At 39.7% G+C, this 18,024-nt stretch overlaps 2 protein-coding genes and 2 long non-coding RNA genes across 16 annotated transcripts; 2 read left to right on the forward strand and 2 right to left on the reverse strand.

Moving 5' to 3' along the window:
• Window positions 1-564: 564 nt before the first annotated feature.
• On the reverse strand, window positions 565-3,615 carry LOC105695530. 2 transcript variants are annotated; one of them, XR_001103640.2, is made up of 2 exons: window positions 3,211-3,615; window positions 565-2,388 (listed from the first exon to the last, which is right to left on the reverse strand). It is a non-coding gene; the product is annotated as an uncharacterized LOC105695530 (long non-coding RNA). The 2 variants fall into 2 exon arrangements; XR_001103639.1 differs by lacking the exon at window positions 3,211-3,615 and adding an exon at window positions 3,007-3,092.
• LOC105695526 (cyclic AMP-responsive element-binding protein 1) lies at window positions 3,134-14,703 on the forward strand. Of its 12 annotated transcripts, XM_012417115.1 has the most exons (9): window positions 3,177-3,266; window positions 3,613-3,860; window positions 5,012-5,225; window positions 5,962-6,111; window positions 6,722-6,848; window positions 9,434-9,523; window positions 9,978-10,121; window positions 11,336-11,405; window positions 11,522-14,703. In XM_012417115.1, the coding sequence occupies exons 2-9, from the start codon at window positions 3,841-3,843 to the stop codon at window positions 11,664-11,666; spliced, it is 960 nt and encodes a 319-aa protein (XP_012272538.1). In that variant the 5' UTR covers window positions 3,177-3,266; window positions 3,613-3,840; the 3' UTR covers window positions 11,667-14,703. The 12 variants fall into 12 exon arrangements, with proteins under 12 accessions (XP_012272540.1, XP_012272547.1, XP_012272538.1 ...); XM_012417117.1 differs by lacking the exon at window positions 3,613-3,860 and having other exon boundaries at window positions 3,134-3,266; XM_012417124.1 differs by lacking the exon at window positions 3,613-3,860 and having other exon boundaries at window positions 3,134-3,266; window positions 5,012-5,126.
• LOC105695524 (argininosuccinate lyase) lies at window positions 14,631-17,996 on the reverse strand. The gene is made up of 11 exons (XM_012417103.1): window positions 17,913-17,996; window positions 17,501-17,617; window positions 17,335-17,421; window positions 17,182-17,265; window positions 16,989-17,120; window positions 16,678-16,778; window positions 16,347-16,540; window positions 15,678-15,877; window positions 15,164-15,388; window positions 15,001-15,101; window positions 14,631-14,930 (listed from the first exon to the last, which is right to left on the reverse strand). The coding sequence occupies exons 1-11, from the start codon at window positions 17,919-17,921 to the stop codon at window positions 14,783-14,785; spliced, it is 1,398 nt and encodes a 465-aa protein (XP_012272526.1). The 5' UTR covers window positions 17,922-17,996; the 3' UTR covers window positions 14,631-14,782.
• Window positions 15,807-16,688, forward strand: LOC105695531. The gene is made up of 3 exons (XR_001103641.2): window positions 15,807-15,895; window positions 16,313-16,534; window positions 16,606-16,688. It is a non-coding gene; the product is annotated as an uncharacterized LOC105695531 (long non-coding RNA).
• Window positions 17,997-18,024: the final 28 nt, after the last annotated feature.

Raw genomic sequence — 18,024 nt, forward strand, 5'->3', positions numbered from 1 at the left:
TCCCCTATATTTGCGTAGCGACAACTTAACAGCCTTGAACGATAATCAACATCCGCATGAGTCACATTTATTCGAATGACGTCGCAGGGAGCGGAACCGAGTCAACTTACAATTAGCGCGTAACCGTCCCCTTTTTTTGTAGTTAAAGCGCCTCAAGTGCCGCTTTAAAACCCAGGACCAACGCTACACCTAGTGTCCCTCATATTCCTCGACGTCGAATAATCGCTCGATTTGTGCAGCAAGCCCGGAAAGATATTCCCCGCATACCTAGAAAGTGGTTTCGAAAGACCGGAGTGATTTCGACGGCCTGGCACGAGGGTCTCTTCCATATGTATGACTTTTCCATGACGTCACTCGCTGCAAAGATTTACGCACGCTTAGCAGCAGAAGGTAGTCAGCTAACAGTGTACAAAGTTTCGAAACGTTCGATAATATCTCTAAAAATGTCTAAAGTCTAGAAATGCTCAATACATGTCCAAACATTTATAAAGGTCAGAAATCCTCGTCTACATTTCTAAACTCTTTTCGGACAATCATCCCAGGCGAAGGTAAAAAATATACATACACACTTCTAAAGTTTATTTATAATACATACACATGTTTATACGAAGGCAGTAAAAAAGAGTACCCTCACGTCAACCCTCTACCCCTAACCTACCAAAACCTGTTCTTGCCCTGTAACGTACATATTCAGCTACTTAACGCAAAATAATCGCTGTATCTAGATCAATCTCTGCTCAGCGCTCCATAACCGCCAGTTCTCCTCCCAAGCGATACCCGCCGCATCTGAAACTAGGAAAGAGATGAAACTAGAAAAGGTCGAAGCGACACTGACATTGAACCGAAACCTGTCCAGTGTGCGACAATGACATCGGTGACGTATCCCTTGCGCGCACGCCCATGCCGTTTGCACCGCTCCACACATCGTCTTCTTGAAAACGCTCGAAACCGGCCGCGGGAGAGGAAAAGACGCCTAGGTTACCAATCGGCGACCAGAAGCGGAGGGAGAAATACATTTTTGTATCTGTGTGCAGATTAACGCGCGTACATACGTGTGCATACGTGGCAACCAGATTGGAGGCAGCAGGCCGACCGTCGCGGGCTAGCTGCGCGCTCGCGGGCCACTCACACTGCGCACCTGCATATTTATAGACCGTAAATGTGGACATGACGTCACCCGATGACGTCAGCGCCCCCTCCCCCCTCACTCCGCGGACCTTGCTTTCGGCAGGGCGAAGGCATTGAAGGCGAATCCCTGTGACTGGCACCTCCGCTTTTTACCCTGTTTCTCGTGACCCAGCTGTAATAGAAACACCAAATTGGATAATTTTCTTGCTTTCTGCTTGTACTCCCTTCCTTTGTTTTTCAGAGACAGGTGTTGTCGACCGTGAAATCACTGCAAACGTTGGTCCCCTCCTTCCCTTTATCATTTCATCGTAAGGTTCTTAATTGGTGTAAAAGCAGGAAAATTGTTTACAATGCGTTTAGATTTGTACATTTAATGCAGGCTTCTTATACGTCTGGAAAATTGTTCTTTTATGTTACTGTATGCTGTTTTATTTTTCAGAGGCCGTGCTAGCGCTTTTGTTACCATGGGATGATTTCAAACGTTGTCTCTTTTCTTGTATATTTCGGGTTATTCAATTAATAACGGCGAATGTTGCAATTTTAATCTTCATGCTGCAGGTGGTTTCTGCCTGTTTTGTGTTTGATTTTGCGAACGTTGACTGTCCCTGAAATGAGAACTGTGACTAATTTACCACCAATTTCGCACCAGGTGCCTCGGTAATACGTGATGAATTATTGCGGATCTCATTAATATTCAGGCGTGGTTTTTTTCCTTAACCAAGTCATGCGTCGCACGACTAGCGACTGGCCGATTAACTCGAAAAAAGAGAATTCTGCGCTTTTCTTTAAGGATGAGCGAGTTAAATATAATTGAAATATAAATCAATTCGAAAGAAGCTTATCACTTTGAGGCGAGTTTTCGTTTTTTGGAACCAACAAACGGTGACGTGCTGTAATTAAAAACGAAAACAAATTAACATGAAACATTCGAAAGCAAAATTTCAAAATTCGTAAAGTACAGAGGAAAACGTGCGGGTTATTCAATATACTTATATTTATAAAAGTATAAAGTACAGGGTGTAATAATACTTGTTTTATAAAGAAGTTGTTAAAAAATTAATTGTTATCGGTCAAATTGCTCCGAAACGGCGGCAAACTGTTTCCAAAAGTCGGAAAAACCCTATGGCTTTTCGAAGTACATGTCAGGTGGAACAATGGCGCGATGTTTGAAATCTTCAGATTCTTTCGCTCCGTTATATTTGCTCTTTCGCATCGTTATCACCGAAAGCGGAAGTGTATCCAAAGAACGCTTATTCTCGTCTGAAAAAGGTCACACGAATGTGATTATATCGAGCGAACTTCGATACCAGCCGAAGTAGCGACGTGTTATTGATCATTCTCCAACACCATTGCAGACAATTCGGATTTCTCATGCTGAAAAAGGTATCTCGACTATTACTAAAATTAAAAAATCGAAATATCAAAGGGTGTTCGCTATAAGAATCGGGAGCTCCTTGAGAAAATATCAAAGAAACGGTAATGGCAACGTTGAGCAACAGATCGTGCTAATTTGGACTGGCGCCTTGCAGGCGAGTGAAAAGTAGTCCCCCGATATAAGCCTCTCTCTCATTTCAATCCAGCTTAATATGTTCCCTCCACCCGGACTCTCCGGAGACCAGGCGAACTCTTTCTCCCTTACCCCACTAAGGAGTGTGACAAAGACACTCTTATACAAAGAAACAATACGGGTCTCCCAAACATCTCCCGCTCCACCTCTGACGACCCGAATGAGTCAACATAATAACACACAGATATATTTCTCCACAGTGCCATACCACTTCCAGCATTCCAAAATCAAATATGCGTTCTAAGACAAACGGAATCACGTGTGGAAATTTTAGTAGTATATGCAAGCATGACGAAGTTCGATAAAAATACCATTGAGCGTAATTGATCATCGATACGAGTAAACGGGGTGTTGGAAATGTCGAGTCGATGCGAGGCAGGGAGTCGCCATGATCGTCGCCATATTGGCGCGGGTGCGCAGGGCTCAGTGCGCAGAGGCGCGCAGCGGCGCGGCGCGGAGGTCGCGGGTTCTACCAGTGACGAAGCCACTGGAGTTTTGACGTGGCTGCTACGTACCTGCCCGTTTGCCCACTCCGATCGCAGCAAACTTGGTGACGAGAAATACGTAACTGGTAAGTACCCAGCTGGAGAATAATAACAAGCGGGCATGGGCTAGCGCGTTCGCGATGCGCCCGAAATCCCGGTGTCGCAGGTCCTGCCGCGTGCAGTTTCACGCTGCAAGTTAAACCTTCGAAATATGGCGTCCCGAGAAACACGGGAGCGTGGAATTAGTCGAAATGTAAGGACGCGACTCGAGCCCGAGGTTCGGTTACCGCGGCCGCAGCCGCGCTGCTAACGTCGCCGAGACGCGCGCGACCTGGCTGTGTCGGCGGAGCCTGGCATGCCGTTCCTTCGCACAATGTTTACTCTGCTGTTACTTCTGCGAGATGCTCCCCAGAGGATTTATTCTTCATTTAGTATTTTTAGACGCGCTTATGTAAATGACGCAGTTGCTCCTCTGGATCGCCGATGGCGGGAAACTTCGAAATGATGTTCGGTGAGCCAGACTCGAGAGCCCTGGATGAGGAACAGATGGCGAGCCTCCTGTTCGACTAACCTTCAGCACTGGCGCCGAGTCAATTTTTCATGGACAGGAACCTTAAGTTTCCAGCTGCTATGACTTAGCGGATGTAAATTAATGTGCAGATGGTACAGTTTCATATTATGTGAGTTTCAGTGGAGTAGCTGTATCGTAAATTTAAGGTACCGTGTTTCTTTTACACGAAATGGTTTGAAAAGAAAGGGATGTTCGTGGTTGTATTTATTAAAGGTTCGCTCCAGTTTCATATTCTGTGTATTTTAACTTATGTCTGCCGAGCCATGGTAATTGGGGACTAGTTAAAATTGTTTGTACGTGAGTGTTGGATAATAAGTTTACTTTCTGTTACAAAGCTTTTGTAATATATAATTAAAACTTATAGTCTTTTCATCAAGTGACACGTGGCTCGATTGTAACATTAATGTTGCCGAGGATGGCTCAACTTTGGCTCTACGACGGTGCTTGTTATACATCATCTCATATAATTTTTTACTTTGATATTCCTTTTTGTGAAGTATCGAGATTTATTTCTTGCTTAGTATTTTTAGATGTGCTTACATAAGTGATGCAGTTGCTGTACTGAAGCCTGTCTACTTGGTGAATTTAAAAATGCAGTTCTGTACTACGAAGATACCATGAAATATGCATATTGGTGACTATGTGTCTAACTAATCTTTCAGATAATTCCGTTTCTTATAGCACTGATTTTCTTCAAATAATTAAGATATAATTCAGCATTGATTATAATGCTAATTGAAATTTTCTTACAAGTTTACTGCGATAATATACTTATAAAATATTTGTTCTAGGTTTTATTCCATCCAAACATGTCTAGATATACTTATGTATACAGAATGATAACGTCACTGAATAATAGGATGATGGAAAATTAAAATTCAGCTTTATATAATGCCCGTGATTAAAGATCCAAGAATCCAGGATAACTAATAATAAGTATTTCAGGTTTCTGCGCTCAAGATGTGTAAAATACTTCATATAAAAAAATTACTTTACAGCATTAATTTAAATTCATTTCCTTTTCCCACATATAGCAATTCTAAATTTCCTATCACCTATACGATAAATACTATGTTAATTGAAATATTAATAATAGGAAATTTTAATGGCTCCATCTTGACAGTAAATGACTAAATTGGATGGTTTTCGGTAGGTTATGTTATGCGGTTTATCATATTGTAGACTAATAAATTCATTTTTCACAGCCTATTAATTGTAATGAATAAAAGATCTGTTTATTGAATTAAATGATATTTTCAGGGCTCGCGGTCCCCGGGCTATGGAAAGTATGGTTGAAGAAAACGGATCGACCGTCGACCCCCTGTCGCAGAGTTCCCAGGGTGGAGATGCCGCAGCCCCGGCGATCGCCACATCGGTACAGTCACTCAGTAGAACTCACCAGCAGCAAACCCATCATCTGGTAGCATCTACCAGCATTGTGCAACTGACGCTCCCGTCGTCGGGGACCACGCAGGTATACAGGAGGATCTCCTGTGTATCTATGCTCGATGAATCTCTTTTTGACCCTTACTTCTCTCAAGCATGCAATTATGAGATACGACTCACTTGTCATTGGTGCTTGATTCCTGTTTTAAGACAGGGGGTGGCTACTGTTTGTGATATTTGTGATATTTTGAAAACAATAATGAATTTTATATGCCAGAAAATGGAAAAGTGAAATTCAGTGACTGTAAATTATGAAATACTGGGTCAAGAAGTTAGGAAACATGCAGGAAGTTTCTGAAAATTGAGTGACCATCCTATGACGGGCCTTTGACCTTGTCATATAACTTTGCATAATGCTGGTTATAGCCGCTCAGTACTTTCTACAAGAGAAATTTGTATTTCTCACGTTTACTTTTTCGGAATGCTTATCTTAATTCCATTTGTAATCCTTTCACCATTCAGTTTATCAATATTTTAAAGTAATGAATATTAGCTGTGTATCAATTTATATCAGCAATCTGCACTCTTACACGAACGCTAGTGGTAATTATGTCTTATACTTTTTACACGGTAAAGATATCATTTTATTGAGTATGCCAAAGCATCATGATCCTTTCTTATATAAAGGCTATGGAATTCTAAGTCCCTTTGAATATTGTTAATGTCGAATCTCTGCGTGAGTTTTATTTACTGAAAAATGAGATTTATAACTTTATTTTATTCCAATGCTGATGTATTACACATGTCGTATATATTTTTTACAGGTACAATCTGTAATACAGCCAAACCAACAGTCAGTAATCCAGACTGCGACAAACATTCAACCAGTAGCCATTTCCAAAGGAAACGTAATTCTAGTAAGCAAACCTAACTCCGTCATCCAAACGACGCAAGGAAGTTTGCAAACTCTACAGGTATTTAAATCAATTATTCTATTGCTGATTAGCAGGTACCACATAGCAATAACATTTTATTTTAAAGGCAATGTTTATTAGTTCGCTATTTCTATAATAATATATTATTCACTAAGGGGGAAATAAGGGACTTTTCATAAGGAGTACTGAAAGAAAAACACGTGTAAAAAGTACCCTCCTCTCGGTGCATACGATATTTTTTATAACAAGGACATGATTTTAGACGTTTTTTTTTTTTATAACCGGCACGATTTTCGACCATCGGATGCCGCATGTAAAATGTGACTTCATAGATGTATCATTTTCATTATTTACCTCCGACGTAATATTTTTACTATAGAGTAAAAACTGACGTTAGAGGTAAATAATGAACTTCGACATAGTTCACTCTCGAAAAGCGGTACTTACGTCCGTGTCACAGAGATGAAAAATTTTCTAAAATCGTGCACATAATGACAAATTCTATATTCTGAAATATTTTACGTCTTCCTGGTGACAATCAATTTATTGTACTTTTTTTATTTTTTTACTTATCTAAAAGTAATGATTCTTTGTCAAAATTATCTCCCGGGTTAGTAACACTTCTAACTGATGTGATTTCTTTTGTAAGGTTGTTGAAACTGGGAGTGATGATAGCTTTTCTGACGAGGAATCTCCAAAGAAGAGGAGGGATATCTTAACCAGACGACCGTCTTATAGAAAAATTCTCAATGATCTAGGTGGAGGTGAAATTGCAGGTAATCAAGTTAATTATTTTTACGCAACGGTCCATATTACGAGGCCTCGTAAAGTTAATTATTTTAGTTATCAATTCACATAAAACAAAGAACTGTAATCCGGCCATTTAAGACAATAGAACGCTTTGGGTGTATCTGTCAGTCTCCATAGAATTGTTTACCTATTATTAAGTGCATGTCAGCTCATACGACTAGTGGTTTTCAATTAAAAGTTTATTCTATGCAATTGGTAGATTTAACACTTAACAGCAGAGTTGTCGCGACGACTACATTTATTTCTGTTATTGCCGAATTTCAAGATTAACGAAAATCAGTTTCAGTCCACATTACAATACACTGTAAGCAACGAGAAGCGGTGGATCAATTAGAGCAGGATGCCATACCAAGCTAACTTATTTAATGTTAAAGTAATACGAGAAAGCAATATCATGCTTTCAAGCTATGATCTCTGAAGAAATTACCCCTCGCCAATTTATATATTTTTTAATCATTTTTTTTTATTATTAGTTTCAAGCAAAATTCTATCTTGATACTCCAAGCTCTTCATAGGTGTGGTTTAACGAGTCCACGTACTGGTGATTTCATTACTGGCAAGCAGTGTTTATCAAAGGTAAAGCGCAAGATATATGTTGTAAAGGAACAACGACAATGGCACTAAGTTACGTGGAAAAATCGAAACACTTAAATATTTGAACTTAGATTAATGTCACGTTTACTTAACTTCTATGTATTTTCCTTCCTTTATAGCTAACGCTGTTGCTTCTTTTTTATAACACCGGAAAATTATATTTAGGAAAATAGAATGTTTCGTGCCGATATCAGGAGTCAGAGTGAGACAAAGAGGAGTCTCTAATTTGTTTCGGTTTTAAGGTTTAATAACGTGACATTTTCGAACATAACATGTCCTCGATTGAATACTTTCCAATAGTTTCTACAATTTCACGTGTTTAATAACTTCTTTTCTTCGACAAATGCACTTTCTCGGTATAACAGAAATAGAGTAGTATCAACAGAAGTAACGTCGATTCTATGTGCCTTCAATTACCAAATGTGTGTGTAACGAAGATGTCTGACCACATGCAATTGAATTTTCCTATGGCCGTAAAGGCAATTGGTGTCATTCGATTCGGAAATGATCATCTTCTGTTTACCTTTCCTTTCAGTATGGTCTGACTGCACGAGTTGATCGTCTAGCGATGCAAGATCGGCAGCCCGAGAGAGCAAGGTCGTTAAATCTTTCGGATCTTTCCTCCTAGTTTCCATCGATTAATCTTTCAGTTTGACAATCTGGGCGTCAATCGTGCATCAGTATAAGAAAGAGGAAAAAACGAATTTTAGAAGGAATCATTAATTAAGCGTGAACTTTATCATACATTCAGTCGTTTAATTTCTCATTCTCGGCAATTCCATGCCCAATTATAAAGCGATTTAGGTGTATTCGGTAATTTACGTCTTATTAAATTCTTGTTTTCCGATTTGCCTTGAAAATGTAGATATTTAGAATGTAGAAGGAAGGTAAAACCGTGACTACTGCCCCCTAGGAAGAGTAATGAAATCTGTCACGGCATGACTGTGACCGTTTAAATTCTTCAATCTGTTAGAAACCTCGTGAATAGATTGTAAGAATGTTATCTATTAGAGAAGAGACAAGCTTTTATATCTCGAGTTTCATTGGCTCTTTTAGGGGTAAGCATCTGGAAGGCCGTGAAATCTAATACTAAGAGGAATTGGCGAAACCGAAGATGGAGAATATAATGAAGCGCACTGTAGCTGGAATTTCTCTATTGGTTGCACCATGAAGTAGTATAAGGAGACCTAACGCCTATGGTCGGTTCCCCAGAAAGTGGCCCCAAAATCGGGAGCCAGGATCTCAGATTTTCGCTGGTCTAACAATGCAAGCGCTACTTGCGGAAAATGAGGGAACTCCAATCCTACGTGACGGAAACATTCCCTATCGACGTAAATTACCTAAGGTGGTTTTAACTTTGCAATTAAGGTACGCAAAGTGAAACGATAATTTCAAGCATGATATACAGAATGTGATGTTTTTAACGCGATAAATACTAGCGGACCCGCCAGCAGACGATAATATTTAATTGCATAATTTCATAATTCCATCGAGGAGGCGCTCTCGGGACTAGAGCAGAAAAAAATCTGATGATCTTGGACCTCTAAAGTGCGGACGATTTCAATACATGCCATTGAATCTCCTAATACTACTTCGTGGGTTGCACTTCCAGGACTAACGTTCTCACGACGTGAAAATGACAAATGCTTAACTGTTAAGTCTTTAATGTCAGAGGGATTATTTTCACGTTATGAAGATGGCAGTCATATCAACCAATGAGAGAGTGAATCTACAATCTATAGTTTCCTCGCTATACATCCTATCTTCGGTTTCACCCTATCGTTTCAACGAAACAAATCCCCAGCTCAAGTTTTGTCCTCAAAATTGGATTCTGTGTGTTAATGCTAATGAAAAATGATTAGGATGATATTCACAAGGCCCGGCTGGTCGTGTCTATGTGAAAACCGCAAAAACGACTGTGCAGTTAACGGGGTTTCGAATTGATTCGGTGTTGCAGAGGGTCGTTTGCCCCCCCTAGAATCCTCCTCAGAGTGTGACTCTAACGTGGACAGTGAAGTGTCTTCCCACTCGCTCCATTATCAGACAGGTTGGTTACTTTTTCTTCAGTATGTCTATCCTCGACCACCCTTCCCGCCCGTCCAACGTAGAGCCTGGGGTCACCTCAAGCTCGTAAATCGTCCCGGTATCTTTTATCACCTTTTCCCGTGTTTTTTACATAATTTTGTTCAAAGGACAGTCAATCCTCGCCAGTAATCGAGTTAATCGGGAGGAAGCCTTCGACGCGTCTCCTATCCCTGTGTGTACTGCCTAGAAATCTTGTTCTGGTGGAAAATATATATCGCTTGGTGTGGCATCCTCGTTTGTTCAGGCTTTTAAACTTCAGAGAACGTAATTAAGGACGTTTAATGTATACCGAGAGATAGAGGGGGAAAAAAAAAAGAAAGAATGAGAAAAAGAACATACGTAGGCAAGGCTTTTCTTGCGTTCAATTGCGTAGAGGCTGTTTCGTTTCTCAAGATTCTAATGTTAATGTTTTACAGTCATTCCTGCGGGCACTATTCAAATTGCCACCCAAGGGGAGGGTGTTCCAGGGCTTCACACGCTAACAATGAGCAATGCGGCGACGGCGGGTGGAGCTATAGTACAGTATGCACAGGGCCAGGATGCACAGTTCTATGTCCCAGGTGTGCTTTCTTCGTAACTTTCTCCGATGCTCTTCACGTTCTACGAGAATCTCGCCACCCTATGATACAAATCTATGGAAATTTACATACATTTTTACATACCTCATGACCGAAGGTTAACATAGAAAGGCGTAAAATGGAAAAATTATAAATTAAGAAAGGCATTAATACACGGTAACACTGTATTGATGCACTTTTACTTGAATTGGATGCAATTATTATATTATAGTTTTCTTTAATTTAACTTAGATGCCGAATGTGATGTTACAGAGACAATGTAATTTTACCGGAATTTATTGTGGCATCGAAATAACCAATGATTGAGTATGTAAATTTATCCGGGCATTTTTATCAGTGCACTCCGTTGTACATACATGGCCAGAACCCCTACGCTTTGAGTTTACTTTTTGCGGTTTACTCGTAGAATCGCACTCGTGACGAGACTTAAGGCCGATTGCACTAACCGTTATCGGTGAGAAGTTTCTTAACCATGATTAGTTAATCTTTAATTGGTGCAATTCGGGCTGCACCGACGAAAATTAACCTAACCGATTATCAGAATCCACTGTTTTGTACTCACCTGGAATTGGTTGATTCGCGAGTTAAGTAATTCTTGATTAAGGAGTTTAAGTCGAATGTTGGTGCAACCGATCCTTAAGGTGATATGAAAGGATCATTCTATATTTATAAAACTTTTCTCCAAACTGGATGTACCGAATCATTTGAAACTTTAACACGTGATTGTGGAGGCCCTAAGGATGAACGCGGTGCTCGTGAAATTTCATTTTTCACCAAAACCAAAATGTGATCCTGGTTCTAGTCTGGACAAAATAAAGAAAAAAAAAATGTTCGTTGAAAAATAAAATTTCACGAGCATCGCGTTCTTCCTTAGGACTTTCATCATCATGCGCTGAAGTTTCAAATGATTCGGTGCACCCAATTTGGGGAAATATTTTGATGTTTTATATGTATAGAATGACCCTTTCACATCACCTTAAGGTCGAGTAACTAGATGAGTAATCTTCAGGGTCAACTTTGAAGATTGACCCCGGCAAGAGACGAGACCAAAAAGGACATATTATACGACCGATCCTTAGCACGTTTGCAATAAGTTATGTTCCGCGTCCGTTCCTACTTTCCTCGCGAGTCTTTGCCATTACGATATCAATAAGTTGTAATTCATTTTAAGAGTACAGATTGTTGCAACGTTTCAGCTGACACAGGTCATGGGGTCGTGGCCGAGGACAATGCCAGAAAGAGGGAATTAAGACTGCTGAAGAATAGGTGAAGAACCGCAAATTTTACCTAGAATTACGAGAAGCGCAGCTTCAGATTTTTAGGAAATCGTTAGAACGGGAGATGAGATGATATGAAAATATATGCGTCGTCGCTGTTTACAGGGAAGCAGCCCGCGAGTGCAGGAGAAAAAAGAAGGAGTACATCAAGTGTCTGGAGAATCGCGTGGCGGTTCTGGAGAACAGGAACCAGATGCTGATCGACGAGCTGAAGTCCCTGAAGGAGCTGTATCAGCAAAAGGCCGACTGAGACTTGCACATCGCTCTGGGATATCTTGTCAGAAACACCATGAAGTCACTAGCGACCCTGTACATGTACCGCAGAGTGTACATTATCATTAACGTTGTTAGGTGAGAGAAATCCGAGGAGAAACGGAGGGCAAAGAGCAGCAGGTGATGTACATGCATTCGTATAGTTAAGTGTATCTCTGTAACATATTGTATTTATGTACACGACTACGAAACAGAAGGCTTGTGAAACTTGCTACCACTAAAGCGAGAAGCCAAAGGTTTATCAACGACACGGGGGAGACAAACTCGTATGGGAATCGTCCCGGGAGATTTATCCTATTTTTTGTATAAAGAGGTCGCCCCTTCTCGCCGGAGCCGCGCGATTCGGGAGACATTCGAGTCGACATTGCTGTTTCTGCCTCTCTGAACCTTGACCTAGACGTTAGGGTTTCCCTTGAACGGGCGCCACGTACTTCCAGTTGTGCAATAACTTATTGACTTGGCAGCTTGCACCCTCTCTATTTCTTGCAGGATCGCTCTACCGTGTTTTATCAGGATCCGGCCATTGTTTTCTTTAATCTTTCAGCGGCTACTGGAATTCCGTCAAACGTCGGAACCACGCCCGCTTTATTTTTCTAGGGTGTTTTACTCACCTTTTTCGCGTGAAGTCGGGTCGAGTGTTGCAATTAATACACCTTTCGATGCACGCGAAAACGCGACTTTGGGATTGCCACGAAACGTGATATTGTACGAATTGGATTTGTTGGGTTAACTTGTGCAATTTACAGCATGCGTTGCATTTGTAGGGATATCGGTATTTTTATAATATATGAACGGACTTTCTTGTTTGGGAATACTTTGTAACGACGTACGTATGATTTTTAATGTTCCGTAACGCGTTTAATATCCGCAATTTGGGACGTCGAGTACTCGAGATGTCGCTTTTGTCAGACCAGAGGCGTTTTTATTGAGCCTTCAGTGTTTCTTCATGTACCTTTAACCAGTACTTGAATAAGCGATGATTAACTAAGCTGGTCTTATTCTAATTCAGTAAAAATTTCTGCTATTATTCGATGGTAATGGGTTAAGCGTGACTCGTTATTCAGCTGGTCGGATAATCCATTCGAAGCCGAAACTTTTTTCTGTACGTTTAAAAGTTCTGTCCACGACGTCTACGGTGCGTCATTGGCTTCGAATGGGTTAATTAATGAATTGTACCTTGGATATCGTAAAACTTTCATTGGAAAATCCCTCGTACAATACAATCGGTTCGTTCCATTCACCCAGTCCCAGTTGTGCACGGTTTAGCGATCGTGATTGTTAATTACAGTTTATTTTCGACCTCGTAATCTCTAAAAATTGGTTTACAAGGTTTCGAACTTGTAGCCTACTCGAACCTCATTGTCGTCTTCAGAACAGCATGAAACTGGCAGGAAGGGCAATTAAATATAAGGGTCCGATCTTGGGAGTTCAAGATCGGTCACGATGGAAATATGAGCGATTATTGGTCCGTTGTTCGTAGCGTCTTGTTGTTTGTACGGTTAAAATGCTTCGAGCAGGACGCACCATCTACTTGTAAAATACAGATGTAATATAAAAATCTGGAGTGCCTTGAAGATTGCAGTATAAAAGAATTATATATATATATATATATGAATAATTAAGAATTTATTAGACTGTATGAAAATAGAGTATGGGTAGAAGAGATATTTTCAAATATTATTTATCACGGTACACACAACGCTGCGAGTTGTTGGCCCTTATCAGGGCACGAGGATCTCGAATTGAAGCGAGCGTTGCAATCCGACCAAACTCGACGAAACTGAAATGTACGAATATACGTGTCAGGAAATGCCGATAAGAGACAATACGCCAGTTATACTTGCTTGAAACGATTCCAACAAATGACGAGGTCCGCCGAGTCCCATGCATTTTCTTGAAACAATCTTCGGGTCGTTTAAGTATCCCGCCTTTTTTTTTTCTTCAACTAATTGTTAAAAGGGGAAATACGCACTTTCTTCGTCTTATGTCTCGATTTGTAATGCGAAAGACGGTTTAACATTGTCGAATTTGCAGCGGCAAGTTGCTGCGAGGATCTCAAGTACTGACACTTTGCACCGTACTCTTGCAAACGATTGAGTTATGAAAAGCGATGGTGTAATTAAATTTTGTAACCCTTTTCTGGAATTATAATGTGGATTAAGTTCCAGGCAAAATGTGTAAGGAATATGCAGTTATACATATTTCCATTCGATCGATTGATCCAAGCTTGCAAGCAACAATAGATTTATTTAGAGCGGAAATTGACGAAATTAGTACTTAAATGTGCTCGTTCTTGATTTAGAAAATGCCCGATCATTTAATTGCGCAGGCAATGCGCAAAATAACCGGTTAACAGCATAGATTAAAGAGAGATTCGTAATGTTCGTTCAGTTGAACTTTAATGGAGCCGCTCGCTTTGACGAGTAGGTCAATCTGCAACCAAAGCGTGATGTTTATAAATATATATATATATATGGAGATCCGAATGAAATTATTGGTGGTTTACGTGAAGTCGTAGCAACGAAGAAATTCCTGTTAAACTTCTCGGATCTTGGCCGGACTAGTGAATTAATTCGGAAATTGTATTTAGGAGTTTGATTCGTTTTTGGATACTATTTTCTATACGTCCATGACGCATATAGTGCATCGTTGACTCCGACTGAGTTAACATTGAATCGAAATTACTGTAAAATTTTTATATGATCGGCCAGGACTCGATTCGTCAAGCCTCTCGTAAATGTAATGTTTCCTAACGAAATGTAGAGAGTGCCTGTTATTCTTCGTCGGTTGTCATTTCTCTTTCCACCGTAAAATCAAATTCGGAGTCTTCGATTTTATTCCTCGAACGAATCTATGCGGCACGCTGCGGATATGAATATATGTATGATATATATATGTATATCTTGGTTGCTGCACCCATACAATATTATGAAGCATTGTATATAGATAATATATGTATTTTTACATATCATTGGCCTTCTTGAAGAAAATATAGCTTGTAAATCCATTGATAAGGAAGACTTCTTTAATCTAGCCGTCGAGCATTACACCGAGGGGGCAGGCTTTAATGATTTTTATTAACCAGGTAATTAATCACTTTCTGGTTTCTTTGCATAGCCAGGAACGAAGAAGTGCAATTTGATGTTGAACTGCGGTCAAACTTGTGCCACCTGCAGCTTGATATTGTTCAACACTGCGCTCGAAGTCCCAAACTTGTTCGATGTCCTCTTCAAACGCCTTACTGAGAACGAGAGGTGACACATTTGTTATTCAATCCGTAAATGTAGAATATTAATGTATTATTATCTCACCTGATAGATTGCAATTGCGACAGGCCAATGTCTCGAATAGCAGTATCCTTTGACAAGGTAACTACTTGGCCAACAATGTGATGAGCTTCTCGGAAAGTGACCTGCATGAAGGAATGATTGATTCAGTTACCTTTTTCATCGATTTTCAAACAATATCTATTACCCCTTTGCGAACAAGATAGTAAGCTATGTCGGTTGCCAGCATATCATACGTCAGCGCTGCTCTACATTTTTCTGGATTTATCGTTAGAGTTTCTAACATTCCTTGAGTGACGTTCAATACGTTCACTAATGTATCGTACGCAGAGAAAAGAGCTTCCTTGTCTTCTTGCAGATCTTTATTGTACGTCGAAGGGAGTCCTTTTAGTGTCATCATGAAGCCTGCGCACTACAAATAAATTTTAATTCAACAAACTTATATTAGAACGAGGTCTAATATCAATTAACCCCTTGACAAAGAAATAAAACGGACTTTGATGCGTCCGAAAAAATACTATTTAATTTGGCCGGAGGCAGTTCTTGACATCTTGGAAATGTCAATGTCTACAATGGCACATGAATGACGTCTCCCAGATGTCATTGTATGTCGAGGGGTTAAACAAGGTGGTTGCGACCTTATTTTCCATTATTTTAATCTATTACGAAGGATGTTGAGAAAAGTATTGTAATTTATATACCTTGCCGTAAAGTGTTCCACTTTTTCCCCGTATAAGTTCCAGGGAATCCGGATTTCGTTTCTGAGGCATCAGACTACTGCCAGTGGAAAAGGCATCTGATAATTTCACAAAATCGAACTCCTGGCTGCTGTAGATGATCAAATCCTCGGAAAGCTTGCTCAGGTGAATCGACGTAAGAGATGCCCAAAATAGGAACTCAGCTGTTTCAAAAATAAAAGGTATTTTCTCGATAACACTTTCGACCAACAATTGTTTGTGAATATGTTACCGTGAATGACCGAAATTGGAGAATGTCGACTTTCACCGGTGAATGTCAACAGATACTAAATACGTCGGTGAAAGATCGAATATTTCATTACATTGTTGTACATTCGGACCCTCTCCAGTGTGTGTCGACAATCACACACCGGTGAATGTCAACAGATACCGGTGTAAGTCAGAAATAAGGGTATTTAGCAAATATTTCGGACATACACTAAGCGACTATGTGAATGTTGACATTCACCGGTGAAAGTCGACATTTTCCAGATTTCGGTGTTTCACCGTAACAAATATATTCCACGGAAATTATAGAAATTTGAAATATGCATATGGTGTATGTTCCATCTGTTAATTATGCTTGTCTTTTTATGCAGGATTTTTAACAAAGGCCATCAATCGACGTCTTACCAATAAAGTCTCGATCTCCAACAGCTACCATGCTATTTCTCACAATGCTTTCAAAGCCAAGTTCAATCGCCATTTCGGTTCTGTCAATGGGAAAAGGATTTCCTGCTAATGCACCACATCCTAAAGGCATGGAGTTAACTCGTTTGCGGATCTCCAGCAATCTCTCCAAGTCACTCTTCATGGCCCAGGTATGACTGAAAACAGTTAAGGAGTGAAATAATATTTTTAAGACTAAACGATATCGTTTAAACATTTGTAGTATGTCTTATCACGGGACTATAGTTTCGAGCCAAATACATTTCTGAGCGAGAAACTTGTTTCATATGTTTACCTAAGTATCCAATGGCTCCAACGAATTGGCTGTGCACGTTGCAGATGAGTATATCCTGGCATGAGAACATCGATGTCTTTCTCGGCTTGAGTTAAAAGTACCTTCACGATTGAGACAGATATTTTATACGTCTTGTTATTGATAACCGATAGAATAAATACGTACAATCGAAAGGAACATTTTCTTTCCCTTCTGATCATTTTATAAATTGAATGAAATTGTAACGATTCATTTATTTTGTAAGTAATGATAATGAGTATGTATTCCGAATAGCGTTTGAAATTTGCGCAGCACTTTAAACCTATTTTTACCTGGATAACATCTTTCATCAGTTTCGAAATATTATCAATCCCTTTTCGCAACCATAATCTGGTATCCGTCGCGACTTGATCATTGCGACTTCTTCCGGTGTGCAATTTTCGAGCTGTATTCCCAATAATCTCCTGAAAGGGAATGCTTTGTTAATTCTGAAATAATAATTATGTATTTTGAGATTTAATTTACCGTCAGTCTTCGTTCATTAGCTGTGTGGATGTCTTCGTCGCTCGGTACTTCTATGAATTTTTCACTGTCCCACTCTTTTTTCACCTGAATTAAATTTCTTATCAATATTCCCTGATATAACATTATCACTACCAAAGGATTTCTTTCGTTTACCTTTATTAAACCGTCTTTTATTCTCCTCGCTTCATCTTCGGTTAGTAATTTCGCCTTGCACAATGCTTTGGCATATACGATACTCGCCTTAATTTGTTAATTCATAGTTCATTATTCTGATCAATAATTGTTGCCTTTTCTTCACAATACTAAGGGTCTAACAAACCTGTATGTCTTCAGCGTACATCCGTTTGTCGATGTCAAGAGATGCGTTTAATTTGTTTAATTCTAAATCCGTGCTTTCTGAGAATCGTCCTCCCCATAGTTTCCCTGCCATACAGCTCTTCAACAAATAATCCAATGGAATAAGTTATTAATTTTACGGGCTAAAGTTTTACACAATGTGGATCTATTCCATTTAGTTATACCCTACTTTAAGGCATGAAAGTATTAATTTTAACAGATATATAGTACTCGACCTTGATGAATAAAGTAATTTTGTCTTACAGTCTCAAACGGAAAATCAGATTTTCAAGAATGAATTCCTTGAAAAGTACGACGATAAAGTATTTAGGAATATGATATAATATCTTCAAATTCGGAGACGAATGCGATATTTAAATTTATACGTCACCCACTTTATCCATGGTGCAGATACGTTTGACAAACAAAGTCAGGCTCTGAGATTAATTGGCGAATAACGAAGCATCGCTTGACGATTTCAGGGAGAAAATGATATATACTCGTAGG

This window comes from Orussus abietinus, unplaced genomic scaffold (genome assembly GCF_000612105.2).
Source record: "Orussus abietinus isolate OABI.00-Male unplaced genomic scaffold, Oabi_2.0 scaffold33, whole genome shotgun sequence".
NCBI classification, from domain to species: domain Eukaryota; kingdom Metazoa; phylum Arthropoda; class Insecta; order Hymenoptera; family Orussidae; genus Orussus; species Orussus abietinus.